This window comes from Schistocerca americana, chromosome 7 (genome assembly GCF_021461395.2).
Source record: "Schistocerca americana isolate TAMUIC-IGC-003095 chromosome 7, iqSchAmer2.1, whole genome shotgun sequence".
Taxonomy (NCBI): domain Eukaryota; kingdom Metazoa; phylum Arthropoda; class Insecta; order Orthoptera; family Acrididae; genus Schistocerca; species Schistocerca americana.
The window spans coordinates 349633503-349656630 of NC_060125.1; the positions used below are offsets into that span (position 1 = coordinate 349633503).

At 42.2% G+C, this 23128-nt stretch overlaps 1 protein-coding gene across 1 annotated transcript in view; it reads left to right on the forward strand.

Annotated features, from left to right (window-relative positions):
• Nucleotides 1-23128, forward strand: part of LOC124621875 (myogenesis-regulating glycosidase) — a 247832-nt gene that overhangs the window by 131924 nt on the left and 92780 nt on the right. Inside the window, exons 3-4 of the mRNA XM_047147340.1 lie at nucleotides 18132-18285; nucleotides 20178-20315. Coding sequence (XP_047003296.1) covers nucleotides 18132-18285; nucleotides 20178-20315 — 292 coding nt within the window. The remainder of the gene's footprint in view (nucleotides 1-18131; nucleotides 18286-20177; nucleotides 20316-23128) is intronic.

Genomic DNA, 23128 nt, shown 5'->3' on the forward strand with positions numbered 1-23128 from the left:
AAAACATTTAATGTTTTTTAGAATAGACACATATTAATTTGTGAACTGTGGTGTTTAACATATTACAAAGGCAAAAAATACACTATTTGCTGATAATTTCTTAATTATGTTGAATTAATACTCTACCTATAGGTGTATAGGCACCCAATATGCAGCACACGAGGAAATGGGAGTGCACATTTAACACAGATAGAAATGTGTACTCACGGATGGGGTAATGTGCTCACCTCGTCCTGGAAGCGAATTTTACAGAGACGACCACCCTCAACCACATGTTGTTCAGATGACATATCTTTGTTCGGAATATCTGTCTAAAGTTTAATATTTAACACTTCAAGGGCACTCTGCCCTTGTGAGGCAAAATGAGGAGCTACTTGATTGAGAAGTAGCGGCTCCGGTCTCGGAAACTGACATACGGCCAGGAGAGCGGTGTGCTGACCACATGCCCCTCCATATCCGCATCCAATGACGCCTATGGTCTGAGGATGACACGGCGGCCGGTCGGTACCGTTGGGCCTTCATGGCCTGTTCTGGAGGAGTTTAGTTTGAGTTTAGTTTACTGTAATTATTGCATTTTTTGTTCGACAGATAGTATGCACAAAGTCAGTGATCTTTACATGAACCAGAAACATACATTTGCAGAACCAAAGAGCGTGTGGTGTCCACGGATCAACTTTTTCATGCCAATGCTTCAAACCACAATTAAAATACACTGCATCATCACCATTGCCCGTATAAACGTACCCCGCTTCACTTACCTCATCTGGTCGCTGCTTAGTAAGAAGAGACCACTCATGAAATGTTGGTAAACTAGACCACACTGGTCCTGGTATGATTTTTTCTGAATTGTATTGAGGCGTTGGTTCTGGAAAGCAATTTGGACGAATTTCGAATCCGCCAGGTCTACGTCCTACACTTATATAAATAATCAATACGGTTACATGACTATTATCGATTTGCAACTGCCGTGAACTGGAATCATAATGCACACTGCTGTGTCACGTGCTGCTGCAGTGGAATTGGAGAACTGACGACGACTCAGCACAGCAATACCAGGCCCTCTGCGACTGCTGCTGCAACCTGAGGGACAGGTCAGGTCTGCGGTGGTCTAGCGGTTCAGGCGCTCAGTCCCGAACCGCGCGACTGCTGCGGTCGCAGGTTCGAATCCTGCCTTGGGCATGGATGTGTGTGATGTCCTTAGGTTAGTTAGGTTTAAGTAGTTCTAAGTTCTAGGGGACTGATGACCAGAGATGTTAAGTCCTATAGTGCTCAGAGCCATTTGAACCATTTGACAGGTCAGGTCTGCAATTGCTCTTCTTGTTATCAAGAACCGACGATTTGGTATCCTCCTGTTAGGACTTGCTGTTGCAAGAGACCGGTCTCCCAATTAGCAGCAAAAGTTGTACCGCTTTCAGTCTACTCCAACTGTCTTATCGTTGTCCACAAGCACATTACTGTTTACGTGGCAGTCTCATTCGATGCAGACGTTGTAGTCTCATGTTAGATCGTCGCATATGTCTACTCTGTTAAAGAATTCCAGCAAAATCTTGCGTTATGTCCAAATCCAAATGGTAATCGTCGTCGACATTAAGCTGCTCCAATATTGTTGGCATTTTAACGTCGGCTAATTCCACTTTACGTGGTATAGCTACAGAACGTATATATTTCCCTGAAATGGTTTGAAGTGCTTCTTACCGATTTTTTCCGGTATTTCTCTTGATGTGAAACTGTCATTCCCCCGTAACAGAAATGGTATCTTTACCTTAACACCACATCTCGCAGTGATAGACTTGGAGAAACTGCGACGTAGATAACAGATAAGATGAGGAGCTGGGCACAGGAGAGGAATTCGTGGCGGTCCGCATCATACCAGTCAGAAGACTGATAACTTAAAAAAAGAAAAGATAAGTTGAATAATCCACACATCTCCCTCTTTAACACTACAGACCGCCCCTTCTCTAGTTGCTCCTGGCAGTCCACTTGATCACATATTTTAACAACCTTAATGTTATTGCAAAACAGTTCCGTAAGGAGTATAAGCACACTTTCATCCTGCTAAGAAGCGTGCCATGGTTGGAGTAATTCATACTATCAATATCAGTAATAAGGTTGTGGCCTGCCGCGGTGACCGAGCGGTTCTACGCGCTTCAGTCCGGAACCGCGCGACTGCTATGGTCGCAGGTTCGAATCCTGCCTCTGGCATGGATATGTATGATGTTCTTAGGTTAGTTAGGGTTAAGTAGTTCTAAGTTCTAGGGGACTGATGACCTCAGATGTTAAGTCCCATAGCTCAGAGCCATTTGAACCATTTTGGATAACAAGGTTGTCCATGTTCTCCAGTAATGACAACAAACCAGAGCGTTCGTAAGTTGGTCTTTTCTTCCTCCCTAATAACTGAGAAATGTTTAGCACATTGTAGGAAGACGTATTAATACCACAGAAGCCTCCTTTTACCCTCTAATGATGAAAGATAGAAATACTTCTGATCACATGATCTTCCTCCTAAATTTGCTTGTACTTACAGTCTGGTTGTAAACTCCTAGTTCAGTTGCACTACTGTGTATATCCATGTGTCAGCTTCTCACAGGGCTGTCAGGCGTTGGACGTTGGTCGTCATGTGTCAGGCATCAGAATCAGGTGTCAGGCGTCATGCATCGTGTGTCAGGCAGCAGGCACGAGAAGCTGGGCGTCAGGCGTTAGGCGTAAGGCAACCAGTTCGGTTAATGGGAGATAGTAAGGCAGCACCTTATCCTGGAACGCTGGTACAACACATTATAACCAATGATGCAGCAGCTTAGGCGTACAACGAGGTGAGAGGCAAGGCATCTGATGTCACTCACAGGTAAGCAGAACCACCTACGGAATTTCAGTTTAATGATTACGTGATCAATGCAGTAGCAGATATACTACAGTTTGTAAAAGTAGATTTATAGATGCAGGACTCTGTTGTTGTTGTCTTCAGTCCTGAGACTGGTTTGATGCAGCTCTCCATGCTACTCTATCCTGTGCAAGCTTCTTTATCTCCCAGTACCTACTCAAACCTACATCCTTCTGAATCTGCTTAGTGTATTCATCTCTTGGTCTCCCTCTACGATTTTTACCCTCCACGCTGCCCTCCAATACTAAATTGGTGATCTCTTGATGCCTCAGAACATGTCCTACCAACCGATCCCTTCTTCTAGTCAAGTTGTGCCACAAACTTCTCTTCTCCCCAATCCTATTCAATACCTCCTCATTAGTTATATGATCTACCCATCTAATCTTCAATATTCTTCTGTAGCACCACATTTCGAAAGCTTCTATTCTCCTCTTGTCCAAACTATTTATCGTCCATGTTTCACTTCCATACAAGGCTACACTCCATACAAATACTTTCAGAAACGACTTCCTAACACTTAAATCAATACTCGATTTCCTAATCTAATTCCCTCAGCATCACCCGACATAATTCGACTACATTCCATTATCCTCGTTTTGCTTTTGTTGATGTTCATCTTGTATCCTCCTTTCAAGACACTATCCACTCCGTTCAACTGCTCTTCCTAGTCCTTTGCTGTCTCTGACAGAATTTCAATGTCATCGGCGATCTTTAAAGTTTTTATTTCTTCTCTGTGGATTTTAATACCTACTCCGATTTTTTCTTTTGTTTCCTTCACTGCTTGCCCAATATACAGATTGAGTAACATCAAGGAGAGACTACAACCCTGTCTCACTCCCTTCCCAACCACTGCTTCCCTTTCATGTCCCTCGACTCTTATAACTGCCATCTGGTTTCTGTACAAATTGTAAATAGCCTTTCGCTCCCTGTATTTTACCCCTGCCACCTTCAGAATTTGAAAGAGAGTATTCCAGTCAACATTGTCAAACGCTTTCTCTAAAGTCTACAAATGCTACAAACGCAGGTTTGCCTTTCCTTAATCTAGCTTCTAAGATAAGTCGTAGGGTCAGTATTGCCCCACGTGTTCCTATATTTCTACGGAATCCAAACTGATCTTCCCCGAGATCGTCTTCTACCAGCTTTTCCTTTCGTCTGTAAAGAATTCGCGTTAATATTTTACAGCTGTGATTTATTAAACTGATTGTTCGGTAATTTTCACATCTGTCAGCACCTCCTTTCTTTGGGATTGGAATTATTATATTCTTCTTGAAGTCTGAGGGTATTTCGCCTGTCTCATACATCTTGCTCACCAGATGGTAGAATTTTGTCAGGACTGGCTCTCCCAAGGCTGTCAGTAGTTCTAATGGAATGTTGTCTAATCCTGGGGCCTTGTTTCGATTCAGGTCTTTCACTGCTCTGTCAAACTCTTCACGCAGTATCTTATCTCCCATTTCATCTTCATCTTCATGCTCTTCCATTTCCATAATATTGTCCTCAAGTACATCTCCCTTGTATAGACCCTCTATGTACTCCTTCCACCTTTCTGCTTTCCCTCCTTTGCTTAGAACTGGGTTTCCATCTGAGCTCTTGATATTCGTACAAGTGGTTCTCTTATCTCCAAAGGTCTCTTAATTTTCCTGTAGGCAGTGTCTATCTTACCCCTAGTGAGATAAGCGTCTACATCCTTACATTTGTCCTCTAGCCATCCCTGCTTAGCCTTTTTGCACTTCCTGTCGATCTCATTTTAAGACGTTTGTATTCCTTTTTGCCTGCTTCATTTACTGCATTTTTATATTTTCTCCTTTCATCAATTAAATTCAATATTTCTTCTGTTACCAAAGGATTTCTACTAGCCCTCGTCTTTTTACCTACTTGATCCTCTGCTGCCTTCACTACTTCATCTCTCAAAGCTACCCATTATTCTTCTACTGTATTTCTTTCCCCCATTCCTGTCAATTGTTCCCTTATGCTCTCCCTGAAACTCTGTAAACTTCTGGTTTAGTCGGTTTATCAGGTCCCATCTCTTTAAATTCCCACCTTTTTGCAGTTTCTTCAGGACTCTATCTGTAACATATGTTTATACGAATATAGCCCGTAGTCCTCTCGATGAGTATGGAGGTGGCATAGGCGGTCACGTGTTCTGAGAGACGTAAATTCTTGCAGTGAAACGTGTGTCCAAGTCACAACAACATAGCAGGACGCAATATACGGGAGAAAACTGTCAGCTCAACTAAAAAAAAAAAAAAAAAAAGAAATAATAATAATAATAATAATAATAATAATTCCCGTGGAGGCCCGGGAAAGAATAGGGCTCCGGTATGTTCTGCCAGTCGTAAAAGGCGACGAAAAGAACAAACCACTAATAGGGCTAACCCCCGTTTTAGTGTGATTAGTTGGTTCAGGACAGAACTAAAGAAGCCTCGGACAAGCGCCGTCATGGTCGGGGGCGACGCTTGAACCCTATGCCCGCCCACAATGGTAACGACACTGCTAGCCAACTGGAAAATGATTCAAATCCAAAAAGAGGTGTTTTGCAGGATATGCTTTCTACAACCACCCTAGAAGGAAAACAAAGACAGAGGATAAGATGATCAGATGAAGTTAATCGACACCTCATGTTCTGTTATTACCAAGCAACAAACCTAGGAACCAACACAACTGGATACAGATCACAGGTATACACAACATTTATTACCAGATACCCAGAATTAAAATTTTTAACAGAACAACGACTAGCTGATCAGATCCGTGTAATAATTAAAAAATAGCAGGATACCCCAGTCAGAATTAGAAAACATCAAACAACAAGTACAACAAATACTGGAACAAAATAATGTGCAATCAGAAGAAGAAGAAAATACAGCAATGGACTCAAACATCCCAGCACAAACAAACAAAGAACACCATGCATCAATTAAACAATCAGAGGAAAACGAAATCTTAAGACAGCCACCAGAACAAGCACAAATAGAACACGAAGTGACACACATGTTAGATATAGAAGAAAAATTTCAGCTGACATATATAGAATACAAAGACACAAATACAGACATTAGACCATTCTTGCATAGACCGCCAAATAACCCACAAGTCGAAACAACAATAAAAACTATCAACAAAATCATACACAACAAAATAAATGAAAACACAAGTATGGAAGAACTACAACTACTGGTTTATATAGGAGCATTCACTACACTAAATATACACACTAGGCAGAGATCAGAACCAACCAACACACAGAAGAAACCCACAAAAGCAGCATGGCAACACAGGCTACAGATCAGAATAGAAAAACTGAGAAAAGACATCGGACAGCTAACACAGTTTATAAGAAATGAAATGTCGGAAAAAAACGAAAAAGGTTAGGTAAAATCTCACAACAAGAAGTGATAGAGCAATTAGATGAAAAGAAGCAGAAATTACAAGCATTGGCCAAACGACTTAGAAGATACAAAAAAAGTGAAAATAGAAGGAAACAAAACCAAACATTCAACACAAACCAAAAGAAATTTTACCAGGCAATAGATAACACACACATTAAAATAGACAATCCACCAAACATAACAGACATGGAACACTTCTGGAGCAACATATGGTCAAACCCGGTACAACATAACAGGCATGCACGGTGGATACAAGCAGAAACAGATACATAAAAGATAATACCACAAATGCCTGAAGTGATAATTTTGCAACATGAAGTCACCCAAGCAATTAATTCTACTCGCAATTGGAATGCCCCTGGAAAAGATAAAATAGCAAATAGAAATTCACCTCAACACATTAACACCTAACTAAATTATTTAACAGTTACATTGCAGACCCATACACATTCCCTGATACACTGCCACATGGAATAACTTATCTGAAACCTAAAGGTCAAGCAGACACAGCAAACCCAGCTAAATATCGCCCCATAACATGCCTACCAACAATATACAAAATATTAACTTCAGTCATTACACAGAAATTAATGACACATACAACACAGAACAAAATTATAAATGAAGAACAAAAAGACTGTTGCAAAGGAGCACGAGGATGTAAAGAGCAACTGATAATAGATGCAGAGGTGACATATCAAGCTAAAACTAAACAAAGGTCGCTACACTATGCATACATTGATTACCAAAAAGCTTTTGATAGTGTACCCCACTCATGGTTACTACAAATATTGGAAATATACAAAGTAGATCCTAAATTGATACAGTTCCTAAACATAGTAATGAAAAGTTGGAAAACCACACTTAATATCCAAACAAATTCAAATAATATCACATCACAGCCAATACAGATTAAGCGTGGAATATACCAAGGAGATTCATTAAGTCCTTTCTGGTTCTGCCTTGTTCTGAACCCACTATCCAACATGCTAAATAATACAAATTATGGATACAATATTACTGGAACATACCCACACAAAATCACACGTCTGCTATACGTGGATGATCTAAAACTACTGGCAGCAACAAATCAACAACTCAACCAATTACTAAAGATAACAGACGTATTCAGCAATGATATAAATGTGGCTTTTGGAACAGACAAATGTAAGAAAAATAGCATAGTCAAGGGAAAACACACTAAACAAGAAGATTACATATTGGATAACCACAGCGACTGCATAGAAGCGATGGAAAAAGAGATGCCTATAAATATCTAGGATACAGACAAAAAATAGGAATAGATAATACAAATATTAAAGGAGAACTAAAAGAAAAATATAGACAAAGACTAACAAAAATACTGAAAACAGAATTGACAGCAAGAAACAAGACAAAAGCTATAAATACTTACGCTATACCAATATTGACCTACTCATTTGGAGTAGTGAAATGGAGTAACACAGACCTAGAAGCACTCAATACACTTACACGATCACAATGCCACAAATATAGAATACATCACATACATTCAGCAACTGAAAGATTCACATTAAGCAGAAAGGAAGGAGGAAGGGGATTTATTGACATAAAAAACCTACATTATGGACAGGTAGACAATTTAAGAAAATTCTTTATAGAACGAGCAGAAACTAGCAAAATACACAAAGCAATTACTCATATAAATACATCGGCTACACCACTGCAATTTCATAACCACTTCTACAACCCTTTAGATCACATAACATCAACAGATACGAAGAAAGTAAATTGGAAAAAGAAAACACTACATGGCAAGCACCCGTATCATCTAACACAGCCACACATCGATCAAGACGCATCCAACACATGGCTAAGAAACGGCAATATATACAGTGAGATGGAAGGATTCATGATTGCAATACAGGATCAAACAATAAACACCAGATATTACAGCAAGCATATTATTAAAAATCCCAATACCACAACAGATAAATGCAGACTTTGCAAACAACAGATAGAAACAGTATATCACATCACAAGCGGATGTACAATACTAGCAAATACAGAATACCCAGAAGACATGACAATGTAGCATAAATAATACATCAACAGCTTGCCTTACAACATAAACTTATAAAACAACACGTTCCCACATAAAAGTATGCACCACAAAATGTACTGGAGAATGATGAATACAAATTATACTGGAACTGAACCATTATAACAGATAAAACAACACCACATAACAAACCTGACATCATACTCACCAATAAAAAGAAGAAATTAACACAACTAATCGAAATATCCATACCCAATACAAGAAATATACAAAAGAAAACAGGAGAAAAAATTGAAAAATACATCCAACTGGCTGAGGAAGTCAAGGACATGTGGTATCAGGATAAAGTTGACATTATACCAATTATACTATCAACTACAGGAGTCATACCACACAATATCCACCAGTACATCAATGCAATACAGCTACATCCAAACTTATATATACAACTACAGAAATCCGTAACTACTGATACATGTTCAATTACCCGAAAGTAACTAAATGCAATATAACATATACCGTACAGTTAAAAGGAAGTCACACTTGATCAAGGTCCACGTCACTTTCCATTTTCGACCAGACATAACGTCTGAGAAAAGAAAGAAATAATAATAATAATAATAATAATAACAAAACGTATGTTACAAAAAACGAACTCGTCACAGCTCAGAACTAGCAAAATACACAATGACGGCATGACATACTAATCTAGATCTGTGACTGAATTTGGTTTGGAGCCACAGCGCATACACATCGTAAAATTCAAGGAAAATAATAAAAAACCCACTGAGGATGCCACAGTCACGGTGAAACATGTTTGGAAAAAGGCGGGCCCATCCTCTATCGGTTATAAAAAGAGAGGTAATTTAATATCTCCTCCAGTTTCTGTTTTATGTTTTTTTTTTTTTAAATGAGGAAGTTCCCGCGCTGCACCATGTAGTAGTAGTAGCAGTGGTAGAGTCTGCGCAGGATACAGTGATCGGTGCGCAGTGACGAATTTTCGTCGGAAGTGAAGGGTGAGTTCATTCGTTTGTTCGGAAGGGAAGGTCACCATTATTTGCCCGCTTTTGACCGCTTGGCAACTCAGTGTTCTGACAGTATCGAGGTGCACTGCCTGCAATCTTTTTAAAACTATTTTGCAGGAACTATTTGATAAAAAAATTCAGTTTTCCATTACTTATAACTTCATATGTCGGCTTCATGATGAAGTGCTCATCGCTTCGTTAATAGTTCAAGGAAATGTGACATCTGTATTTAAGTAAGACACTGCACGAAATTCGAAAAATTTTACAATGAAAAATCGGGGTTCCTATAATTTGGCATTTGGTGCATATTACATAATAAGTAGCGTGTGTGAAATTTATGTAACATACTGAAATTTTTCGACTCTATATCTCACCAGTCCTGAGAAAATTTATTTTATCGAATACACTCATGTGTGATCGCACGCATCAGTGATATAAAGCCAGAATGAAATGTTCGTAACATTTCTCATCTCTCATAAAATATTTGAGATATCGAAATGAGATTTTGGCAAATGATAGCACGCAAAAGTGAGAGCGTTTCTCCATGTGGTTAATGCGCGAAACTTCATTATCGTCTGTGTTATTCAACTAACTACAGATTTTTTCGATGAAACAATGTAATTTTTAAGCGCCATCTATATGTGGTAAAACGTGAAGTACTGTGATTTTGGAACAAAATAAGTGAAGACAATATACGTTTATTTTTGTACCGAGGATGTGATTTTTCATAAGCTGGTGACCTTACTTTTCCTTAGTTCCTCACTTAATAAACTTAACTAACCACTGTTTCGGGATTCTATCGTAGGTGCTTTTGCATAGTACGTTAGTGAGGTGAGAATGTGTAAATTCCACTGTATTTTAGCAAAATAGGCTAATTTTCACACAGAAACGAGAGAAATGTATGTTTTACTCAAAATTCGCCACGTATGACTCTTCTCTGGGTGTTTAATGCATTAGCAAGTCAGGCGAAAATAAATCGCTGCTTTTGTTGCAATTTCAGGGGAATTCCTTTTAGATATTAACCAAAGAAGAGGTGACACTAAATTTTTTTTGATGTTCAAATTGAAAGTGTAGTCATGGAGGGGCTTCATTTAATGTTTCCAAATTTATGGGCTTAAGCGTCAGTTTGGCATTTCACCTGCAGTGGATTGACGGCCCACCTGCAACGCCCACCATTACCTCTCTCCCCATGCTTGCCTACCCGATTGTGCGTCTGTCAGCCACTTTGTTCTGCATGCACTTTTTTCTTATTGTTGTTGTTATTGTTACTGTACATCCTGTAATAGAACTAACAGTAGCAGACAAGTAAAGTAATTAAGATAAGTGAACACAGACTGAAAATGACCAAAACCTATGATTCTTGCTTTGTGACAGGATAAGGGCACTGAACTATGAATTATAATAAAGTCATAGGAGAACTGCAATTATGGATGCTTGTAAATAATCATAGAAATAAAGTAACAGTATTATATATTTTTTCATTTATTTATCGTATGGTACATATCATAAAATATGTATGTAAATTAAAAATACGACACCACAGAGATGTAGGACTCTAAAGCACAAACATAAAATTTTAAAATGTAACAAAATTTACACTTTAATATAATGAAGAATCTGAAGTGTCGGCAGAAGTGCCAACACCGTGTTGTTTGAGGAGCCGAAATGCACGCTATAAGCTCACGCAGGATGGCGTGAGGTCTGAAACAGAATACGTAATGAATGCTGTAAAGAAAAGTACGTAGCTTCTGGAATACTTAACTTTAATTCATAATTGTAGAACATCGCTCTTGATGATACGTTAATAGAATCTCAATAGCAATTGAATACGGCGCCTTGCTAGGTCGTGGCAGATGTAGCTGAAGGCTATGCTAACTATCGTCTCGGCAAATGAGAGCGTATTTGTCAGTGTCTGTCGCTAGCTACGTCGGCTGTACAACTGGGGCGAGTGCCAGTCCGTCTCTCTAGACCTGCCGTGTGGTGGCGCTCGGTCTGCAATTACTGACAGTGGCGACACGCGGGTCTGGCGTATACTAATGGACCGCGGCCGATTTAAAGGCTACCACCTAGGAAGTGTGGTGTCTGGCGGTGACACCACAGAATCAATCACATAATTCACAACTGGACATCTGGATTTTTAATGTAATGAATCACACTTCGTATCAACGTCAGAAATTCGTTTATATGTTTCCCATATGTCTGTCATATAATAACGATTTATTGACTTGTACCTTGTTAAGCTAAAGGCCTTTGGAAGCCCGCTTGGACAATGCAAGACAGGAAATCACAGACAATGCAGAGAGCCAAAGTGGTAGCATTTAAGTTGCCGGAGATAAACAGTAGCACTAGATCCTATGGATTGCAGACGCTGTGGGCAGCTGTCCCAAGGGAGAAGTTTCATCTCAGAGAGTTAACTGGTAACTACATCCACCGCCTAGACGCTGTCGCAATACTTCACAGTAGGAGATGGTCACAAAAAGACACGTCTTTGCAGAGATAGCAGTCTTGATACTTGCCCATAAGAACCGCAACGTCAGTGAGTTTACAAAGGTTAGAGCGCTACAACAGTGGTCCCCATCCGCGAATGGCCTCAAGGCAGGTCCAAATGACGTGAAACACTATAAAGGATGGGGTCCCTCCACGCCCACACCTACGTGGTGACCAAACCAAAAGTTCTACTGTCACCTCCGTACAACATGTTAGTTTTTGAATCAGGAGTCACAGAATGCGGGCTGTGATGTTATCCATGCGTCTGGGTAAGATTACTCATTTACATGGTCCATCAGGCGATAGAAGTGGTCGAAAACGATCGAAGGGTAGCGGTTGTAAGGGCAGAGGAAGAAAAAGTGCCAAGGCAAGCGCCAAGGGAAAAAAACCTCTGCGACAGTAGGACGGGTAGTAAGGGCAGTAGTGGCTTGCTAGCTGCAACAGAGCATGCAAGGTGAGGTAAAGTTAGTGTGAGGTATCGTGCATCGTTACCTATGTGCTGCGTGTTCGTTAACTGGGGCAGTCCGGTTGCTGCGGCTGAGCTCGTGTGGAGTTTCCTTGTCCTGCTGCAGTGGCTTCCTCCCTGTAACAAAGGGATTCAGTGCGGCAACGCATGCTTTGCTGTTATGCCCTCTGCTGCGCCGTGTCGTCAGTGACTTGGCACAGCTTCATCAGGCTGGTGCCGAACATCGGCGGCCGGCCGCCGTATGGTGTCCTGCTCTACTGCACGGCGCAGCCCTTCTGCACCTGAACCTCGAGCAGCTCCGCTTGTTCAGAGAGCTGCGCCGCTTCAGCGTCGGAGAAATGCAGGCCGTTCGCCCGCGCTCGTGCGATGAAGGCTGCGTTTTTGTCGTCTCGGTGCCTTGCGGGGGCCGTCCCAGCGGCGGTCGGCGTCGCCGCCGGTGCCTCTGGGGCGGTGGTTGTCTTCTTTGCACCTTCCACCTGCGGTGCTGCTGGGGCAGCCGCTGGGACAGGCACGCGAACGTCCTTCTGCCAGGTCGCAGGAGTGTTCGCAGGTTCTGCTGTACGGAGGCCTTGGGCGAAGACTGCACGCAGTTGCCTCAAGGCCTCTTCCTTCTCTGCAGCCACGGCGGCTGCGAAGGCAGCCCTCTCTGCCGCCATGACGGCCCTCACTGTTGTTGATAGCCTAATAGGAGGGACAGCGACGTTTAGCTTTCGGCTGAAGGCTGTTGCTACCAAACAAGTAATTTTTTAACGTACCAGCTAGAAACGTTCCTACCTACAGAGCAGGAGAAAGGGGAGGAATGTGAATGTGGTTGACCAGAGGCGCCCTGAAGATGCAGTGCCACTCGTCAGACGGGCCAAAGCCTGTAAAGTGCCAACGGATCGGTGGGCCGACTGTAGTAAGGGAGAGTGCGGCGCCACAATCCTTTAAAAACCCAAGTTTTCGTATTCTGACAAAGTTCTTAGTCAGATCGTTGGGATGCCAACTGAGGGTCGCTCATCGACAGCCTCGGGTAAGTTGTGAAAAGGCTGTTTCTCTCATTTGGAGTGCTGCTGTCAATGTTCGTACGATGCTGCTAGTGATTGCTGTTTCTGTTAGCTCTGACCTCACGAACTCAGGCACGGACTTCTATTGTGCAACCATAGGCTTTCTTAGCTTTTTCTAATGTTTAGGTTTAGCATTCAATGTATTAGTTAGTCTGATTGCAAATGAATAGTGTCAATCATACCCTTGAGTATCCTTGAACCACCTGCTGCGAGCATCCCATCGACTCCCAAAAGCAATGCCCCTCGTAGATACCCAGTGACAGTTTTTGGTGTTGATCCATGATATCTTCTTGGCTTCACTGGAAGCCTGCCTTTCTGCATTTGTTCTTAGCCGCTTGGAAATTACAGACCGACCTGCATCCCCTGTCTTCCCTATGTCCTTGACTTCCGCAAGGCGTTCGATACAGCTCCCCTCAATCGTTTAATGAACAAAGTAAGAGCATATGGACTATCAGACCAATTGTGTGATTGGACTGAAGAGTTCCTAGATAACAGAACGCAGTATGTCATTCTCAATGGAGAGAAGTCTTCCGAAGTAAGAGTGACTTCAGGTGTGCCGCAGGGGAGTGTCGTAGGACCGTTGCTATTCACAATATACATAAATGACCTTGTGGATAACATTGGAAATTCACTGAGGCTTTTTGCGGATGAAGCTGTGGTATATCGAGGGGTTGTAACAATGGAAAATTGTACGGAAATGCAGGAGGATCTGCAACGAATTGACGAATGGTGCAGGGAATGGCAATTGAATCTCAGTATAGACAAGTGTAATGTGCTGCGAATACATAGAAAGAAAGATCCTTTATCATTTACCTACAATATAGCAGGTCAGCAACTGGAAGCAGTTAATTCCGTGAATTATCTGGGAGTAGGTATTAGGAGTGATTTACAATGGAATATCATATGAAGTTGATCGTCGGTAAAGCAGATGCCAGACTGAGATTCATTGGAAGAATCCTATGGAAATGCAATCCAAAAACAAAGGAAGTAGGTTACAGTACACTTGTTCGCCCACTGCTTGAATATTGTTCACCAGTGTGGGATCCGTACCAGACAGGGTTGATAGAAGGGAGAGAGAGAAGATTCAACGGAGAGCAGCGCGCTTCGTTACAGTATCATTTAGTAATCGCTAAAGCGTCACCGAGATTCTGCAGGAGAGGCGCTCAGTAGCTCGGTACGGGCTTTTGTTGAAGTTTCGAGAACATACCTTCACCGAGGAGTCAAGCAGTATATTGCTCCCTCCTACGTATATCTCGCGGAGAGACCATGAGGATAAAATCAGAGAGATTGGACAATCTTTCTTTCCACGAACAATACGAGACTGGAATAGAAGGGAGAACCGATAGAAGTACTCAGGGTACCCTCCTCCACACCCCGTCAGGTGGCTTGCGGAGTATGGATGTAGATGGAGATGTAGATCCTGTGTTAGGACATGCCACATCCTAACGTTGCGGTGTCGTTTGATGTGACCGTTCATCTGTCTTTTGGCACCGTTGTCACACTTTGAGGAAGTAATTATGTTGTACTTGCGAAGTGCATGAGCTGACATGGCATGGTTGGTCCTGATCGGGTTAATGGTTGACCATGTCGTATGTGGTAGTTCTTAGCCGGCTAGGGTAGTTGTTACGCACAACATGTTGTGAAGTTCCGACTCCGCTGTATAGGTCGGTATTTCCTTCCACTAGCAACATGGTAATATGACGAATATTGTAAATTCGCATTACTATTTAATGGAGAAGGAAATGCACACTAAAGATAAGCCATAATTATTTACATAAATGTAAATCTGAGTCGTAATGGACCATTATTGTTACTAATATACTTGACTATAAAAAAATAAATAAATGTCTCGTGGAGTTCATGACATGTTGCGTTGTCATTAGTGCAAACAGATCTGCACGTGATAAGGCGGATGGTGGGACGATGCACAGTGGTAGGGCAGTATACCACGTGACACTCCAGCCAATAGCGGCATTCGACCGAGTAAGATTGTAGAGTGCGCTTTGGAGTGCTAGTACCGCACATAGTGTTGATTTCCACCTAATTTAAATACAATAAAAGTACTTAGCCACTGGTATGTTCAATACGCCTGAAATAAAGCTAAAATGACATTTATTACTTTGAGAAGTGAGAGCGATACTTTTCTGATAATGTAAATTTTTCCATGGTGGATCAGCAACGGATGAGATGGCTCAATGCGGCGCTTTCCCCCAACATTGCCAGTTACGAGGGTAGGCAACGTTTGGAGCGTTTGGTGTGGGACAGAGATAGAGAACACAACGGCCACACTGCAAAGTATTCTCTCTCTCTCTCTCTCTCTCTCTCTCTCTCTCTCTCTGCCCAGAATTAACCACGCACCCGCGTTCCTTCTTGAACACCGCTGTCACCAATTCAATTGGCAATGGACACCTGTGCATGTGTTACGTCACGGATTACTGTTGCATTAAAAAGGGGCTTTCACAATATTTGCGAAGTAGTTGTACCCTTTATAAGACATCTGAAAGGATGACTCGGAAGTTTGATGAAGACGATAATGGATTTTTTGTCTGTAGCCAGCAATGTTCTTTAGCGAAAGACTTTCAAGGCGAATGAAGAGACAATAGGTTTATTTGTAGACAGCGCTTTGTCGACAATACTTCAGCCTTGTGATTTCTGTTTTTCATAGTTTTCAGACGTGCTGTTGTTTTCGCGGCATCCTACATCACTTCTTTTCTGTATGTGGATCAGAAGTTTCCCCATCTCTAGCTCGAAAATTCACACGTTTTGTTCCTGCTTCACAAAAATTACATTCATCTCCCTGTTAGCAGCGCCAGTTTTACTTCAATCCTATATTCTTGAATTTCCATTCTTATAAAAGGAATATTCGGACATTAGCAATTCTATCGCGGATCTCTCCGCTTGGAGCTCTAGGTGGGGGGACAACTTTACCGCAAGAAGTTCGTTTTAGAGGACAGCATACAATGTGGTTACACTTTGTTTTTGATGAGGCAGTTTCTGACGATTCAGCGTCCCTGTGCCTTTAGCCATTGCTGATTTTTGTCACTTTTTTGTAGTGTACCAGTTTCCCATCCTTATGGGAAGAGGATGAGCTGAATTTCAGCTCACTAAAACTCACTGATTAACTTTACACAATTTGGAATGGTTTAGAAAAATATCACATGATACACTGTAACTAATATTCATATAAAAGGCAGTTAATGTGCGTTCGTAGGAGAGGACAGAATACTGTAACATTCGATTAAAACCTTGGTGAACACCTGTGAGACCTGCCACACAGCATTAAATATCTACAGATAACCCTACAAAGCTGCTTCAACTGAAAGTGATACAGAATCAATTCGATTTCTTGAGAAAAATCTGGGAAGTACCATGCGTCTACAGGGTGTTACAAAAAGGTACGGTCAAACTTTCAGGAAACATCCCTCAGACACAAAGAAAGAAAATATGTTATGTGGACTTGTGTCCGGAAACGCTTACTTTCCATGTTAGAGCTCATTTTATTACTTCTCTTCAAATCACATTAATCATGGAATGGAAACACACAGCAACAGAACGTACCAGCGTGACTTCAAACACTTTGTTGCAGGAAATGTTCAAAATGTCCTCCGTTAGCGAGGATACATGCATCCACCCACCGTCGCATGGAATCCCTGATGCAGCCCTGGAGAATGGCGTATTGTATCACAGCCGTCCACAATACGAGCACGAAGAGTCTCTACATTTGGTACAGAGGTTGCGTAGACAAGAACTTTCAAATGCCTTCATAAATGAAAGTCAAGAGGGTTGAGGTCAGGAGAGCGTGGAGGCCATGGAACTGGTCCGCCTCTACCAATCCATCGGTCACCGAATCTGTTGTTGAGACTTCGACTGAAATGTACAGGAGCTCCATCGTGCATGAACCACATGTTGTGTCGTACTTGTAAAGGCACATGTTCTAGCAGCACAGGTAGAGTATCCCGTACGAAATCATGATAACGTGCTCCATTGAGCGTAGGAGGAAGAACATGGGGCCCAATCAAGACATCACCAACATTGCCTGCCCAAACGTTCACAGAGAATCTGTGTTGATGACGTGATTGCACAATTGCGTGCGGATTCTCGTCAGCCCACAGATGTTGATTGCGAAAATTTACAATTTGATCACGTTGGAATGAAACTTAAATGAGCTCTAACATGGAAATTAAGTGTTTCGGGACACATGTCTACATAACATCTTTTCTTTATTTGTGTGTGAGGAATGTTTCCTGAAAGTTTGGCCTTACCTTTTTGTAACACCCTGTATAAACGAGACAGCATAGCTGAGTGTTGTGCGGCTTTATGTTGAGTACTGCTTGAGCTTTTGAGACCCCCGTATCTTGACCCAAACGAAGAAGTCTGTAGAGTTCATACACAGGCTGTGTTTAAGGAGGTGATCTGGTACGTCCATGAGAATTGTTGGAAGAAAGTCGATATTCTTTTTCCCTCACGAAATGGTATTGGATGGTTTCAACGCAATCCTTATTCAGATGAACTACAAAACAGTTGGTCTGTGCCCTTCGAATTTTTCGTCTAGGACCGAAAAGACACACTCAGAGAAGCTAGTGCAGTATCCATTCAGTTTTTTGGAAACAACTGACGAAAGCGCCAGCTACCGTCCAAAGTGACCTGTTCGGTAAGAGGTTGAGCATTAGGTTCAAAGCGAGAAGGTCGTACTCTAGCTATTAGTCCCTAAAACATTGCGTGTGTCGAACTACTGTTACATCCTCGTGCATCTTGGGACTGGATCCGCTGTTAATTTAGCTCTGTCCGTTTCTCACGTACAGGTCGCCGGTTCGACGCGTGCGACGAAAGTCTGCGGCGCCGCCCTCGGACGTCCGAGTCGACGACATCGACTACCTGGATGTGCCGGAGCTGTCGCCGGGAAACTCCATCACCAGCAACACGAGTATTGCTAGCCTGCTCAAGGAGAAGATCGCGGTAAGTTCGTCGCTGTCGCAGATTGCAGACTCCTGGGTCAAGGCGCCAGGCGATGCTCTTAACTTGGTGATGTTCCGAGTCGCTGGTCAGAGCGCTACGACAAACGATCCTCGACCCTGCATGCAGCATCACGATGGACGTGTAGATGTCTGGAGGCTCCGAGTGGAATGGACGTTGCCAGATTCTATTCATCATCGTAATATGGTCCCAGCACCTAGAATGGTGATAGTATAGGGTGCCATTGGTTTCATAACTCTATCAACTCTGGTTCGCATAGCTGATAATTTTAACAGCGGGCTTGTACATTCCAAACGGCTAAGGCCAGTGTCTGTACTCGGTTTTCAAGGTCTTTCTACAAGAACCGCATGTTATCTGTGCCATCTTGACCTACCGCGACACAGAAGGTTTTCGCCTGTTGCTCCTGCCGGGAGTTTCCATAGATCTCTCACTCTTTCAAAACGGGTGGTTATTGCTGAGAGTTCGCACACCACTCGCCAGCCACCACGATTAATGAAGGGTGCCCATACGCCCGACATCCAGTCTCACTTCGACTTGATATCTGACTCTGTTAGGGCCGTTGTTGTTTCCAGAAGTGGCAACTCTGTGTACTAAACTTCGCAGCATGCACACTCCAATTCACCTATAAATTTAATCATGTATTCTTTCTACTATACTATTCTATTCTATCGCTTGCGCCTTTGTCCCGCATTTTGCGCGGGGTTGGCGTTGTTAAATCGGATTTGGCATGTTAATTTGAAGGGGTGGCTGGATGCCCTTCCTGCCGCCACCCCGTATCCCCCGGGACGGAATCAGAGTACCCCATCTGTCTGCGTCTAGTGTAAAGCATGGAAAAGTGCGGATGTGTTTTAAATGTCTGTGAATCGTGTAACTGAGGCGGGACGTGGGGACCAGCCCGGTATTCACCTGGAGGGATGTGGAAAACGGCCTAAAAACCACATCCAGGCCGGCCGGCACACCGGCCCTCGTCGTTAATCCGGCGGGCGGATTCGATCCGGGGCCTGCGCGCCTACCCGAGTCCAGGAAGCAGCGCATTAGCGCTCTCGGCTAACATGGCGGGTTTGGCCAACCTGGCGGGTTATTCTTTCTATTATACTGTACATACGTAATTAATAAGAAAAATATTTTATATCCTTTCCAGTGTCGTAACTGTAATGTCCAGTAGTGTATGTAACTGAATAGAAGGGTTACCTCAAGAGAACATTCCTTTAAAATTTTCCTTAAAATTTTGCTTTTAAGACGTTTCAATATTTTCCCGAAGTCCCTCGAATAATGTGGACTCGCTTCAGTTTGACTGTGTTCCTGATGATTCTCCTATACTGCAAATGCTTCGACCGCTCGCATCTTATCTTTAATTACTAGTTCATCATGTCCCGTGACAGGCTTCCCAACTTTCCATCTAACCATTGTATTTATTTTATTTTCATAGCTATTAATTTGTGTCAGAACATGCAATCTTTATTAATTTTGGTAATTCTTATTAGTGCAGAACAACACCGTTTGTAATATGGCATGATTTGCAGATCTATGATTATCGTGCCCACTGTCCGTTTTGTACAGATTTCTTTCCCTGGTGCAATGTCCTTTGATATCCATGATTTCTTGGATACACAAGAAGACACTGTGAGCTACCAATCGCTCTAAAATTTATAAGAACACAATCTAATGGGAACATCTATTGTGCAGTTGATGATATACTGTAGTATGCGTGAGACTTAGCTATTTTTTATTTTGCTGCTTCTTTTTTTAACCTGATATTGTCAAATGAACTGTGTTACATAAACTTGATTACAGGAATTTCATGATCTAAGATTTTTCACTAACTTAAAGAGCCTTGTGCAAGTGATACTCCAGAACTGGCCATTTATTTACAGCTCTCGTTCCCCGCCTACCTAAAGAAGAGGAAGCCGCCACGCGAGTACAAACTGAAGGCGTTCGTCAGTTTCTTGTTCCTGTGCATCGTTTTCCTGGTCGGTTTCGCATATGTAATGTATGACAAGCACGTCCTCCAGGTAAGTCCAGGTTAAACTGCATCCTATTGTCCGTAAAATATGCACTATGTATTGAGCACATGTTATATCAGTGATGGAGTTCGAGATAATGAATTAGGAAAAATAAAATTCGTTAAACACCATTTGAGTTCAGTTGCACTACCTTTGTGATAATCTTATTTACTTGCCCTGTACGTGAGATTCATTTGATGGCTAGAAAGAGACCGTGAACCACTAGTAAACTGACGGAAATGGAAACTGTTTCACCATGAAGTATCAGTCTGTTATTGACCAAAATTTGTGAACATGTTTAACACATAATGAGTGCTGAATGATTAAAGTTCCATTACATTCAAACTGATGTTCATCATCAGCATTAGCATCAGGCGTGATTCCCACGGAATCGAAAGCACTCTGGTATTTGTAGTACTAATAGAGCATACTTCCCCCGAGGGCAATCTTAGCGAATTTCTTGCCTTATGTAACATACATAAATAATATAAAATATTTCTTCTCGTAGTCAAGACAAATGGCATAAGGCTGTTTAGCCAACAGTCCTGTAGTCTCAGCAATACTCCATGTCTTCCAAGCCAAAATGTTAGCATGCCACAGCAATGCCTCTGCGACGTGGTTACCGTCGTCGCTGGCGGCGCAGTGTACCTGTGTATCGCAGTTTGAAGGCGATTGATATTGACTTGGCCGGGCAGTTTAATAAACAGCAGTTGACTGGAGGTCCAAATGTTTTTCGTGGACTCCATCTGAACTTCACTTGTGATGTACAAGCAGTGTTTGGAGGTAGTACCTGGCTGACACTTGCTGTTGTATGGGGTAATCAAGCTGATTATGGTGGCCTTGAAGCATTTCCAGATGCTAACAATCTTAGCGAATTTCTTGCCTTATGTGACATACATAAATAATATTAAATATTTAATTGCATTAATATAAGTACTTGATTATACGGAGTTGTCAGAAACAGTCTGAAAAGCTTGTAAGGGTGTTGTCTTGAGAAATAACTGTGAAGAACAAAATTCGATTCGTTGCGCCACTTCCGAGTTAATTAGCTTTGAAGTTAGCCAATTTTTTTCGCTCGCAGATTCAAGCGGCGCACCAGAGACGGTGTTGCCAAACGTGCTCTTCATTCGGTTTTCTAAAAACGGATAAATGGAGAGGTACGAGAACTGGACATGGGATTGTAGTAAGGATCGGGCCCGAGCCAGAAGCTGGGTAGTCCCCTCCGCTATCATCTATGGTATGAGAACAACTGACACTAATTGTACCTGGTGAGCCGCTGGGATTTGCGAGCATAATTATTTGTCAGCACAACCTACCCTACAACAACCCTTACAAGTTTTTCACACCGTTTGCGACCATCCTCTATAATAATTTTCCCCCCTAAGAACATAGGTAGCTACAGCGTTTGAGAAATACAAGCTTTAGAATAATAAATTAATATTAGTTAAATGAAATTTATAATTACGTATTCAGCTAAATTTAGTATATTACATTAAAATATTCGCATTAAAAAAATGAAACAAGATTTTGAACTCCAAAAATTAAATGACTTCAAAGAAAAATATACACAAAAAATTTAAAAAAGCTTTATATATATATATATATATATATATATATATATATATATATATATATATACGCGCGTGCTCGCACGCATACACACACACACACACACACTGCTAGGCCAAAACATTATGACCATTCCCGTCCGCAAAGTGGAATGCCTCCTGGTGCTGGAATGTAATCGGAAGAGAGACGAATAGGCAGTCATTATAGATAAGATACGGGCCGCAAATGCAGAAATCCACAGATATAAACGATTTTATTGTGGCGCTGTGGCTGGAAAAGAGAATCTCTAAAACGTTTAAGCCGGTCGCCTGATTGAGTGCTACTGTCGTGGCCACCTATGAAAGTGATTGAAGGATGTGTGAAATAACGAATAGGCCATATAGTATTGGAGGACGACCTCGTCTCATCACAAAACGTAAGAGGTAGGAGGATGCCCCGCCCGCCCGATCGCCCCCCCCCCTTCCCTCCCCCTCTCCCACCGACATGTAATCCAGGATAGGTAGCGAACTGTGGCACATCTGACAACAGAGTACGATGCTGGAGCACACCCTTCAAAGGGCATTGTTGAAGATGGAGCTCCACGTCACACGACCACTATTACGTGTTCCTGTGTTAACCCAACGACTTCGTCAGTTATGACTGCAGTGGGCACAGCATCACTTAGTTTTTATACATTTCTTGTTACATCAGGTCGATGGTTAGGTTCTCAAACGCCCTCATCCAGGCGAATGGCTGCACGAAGATCCAGTCCGGTGAGGGCAGAATTGTGCTATGAGGTACACTGAGTTGGTCTTCCATGGGATCTGTGGTGGTCATCGAAGGCGTCATGACAGCAGTGAACTACGTGGACATTATTGCAGATCACCCGTATCGCTTCATGCTTGAAGTCTTCCCCTATGGCGATGACACCTTCCAGCAGCATAACTGTCCGTGTTGCAAAGTCAGAATTGTGTTACAGTGGTTTGAAAGGCATTATCGTAAACTGACACTGATGTCTTGGCCTGCAAATCTGTACCCATTGAACCACATGTCGGGCGCCAGCTGCGTGCCCGTAAACCACCATCCCGTAATTTGCAGGAATTGCTTGACCTGTGCCTAGACATCTGGTGCCACATACTTCTGGAATCCTGTCGAGGACTTATGGAATCCATACCAAGCAGAATTTCTGTTGTACTGTTTTTGAAAAGTGGAGCAATTCGCTATTAAACAGGTAGTCATAATGTTCTGGCTCATCGGTGTATATGTATAACAAA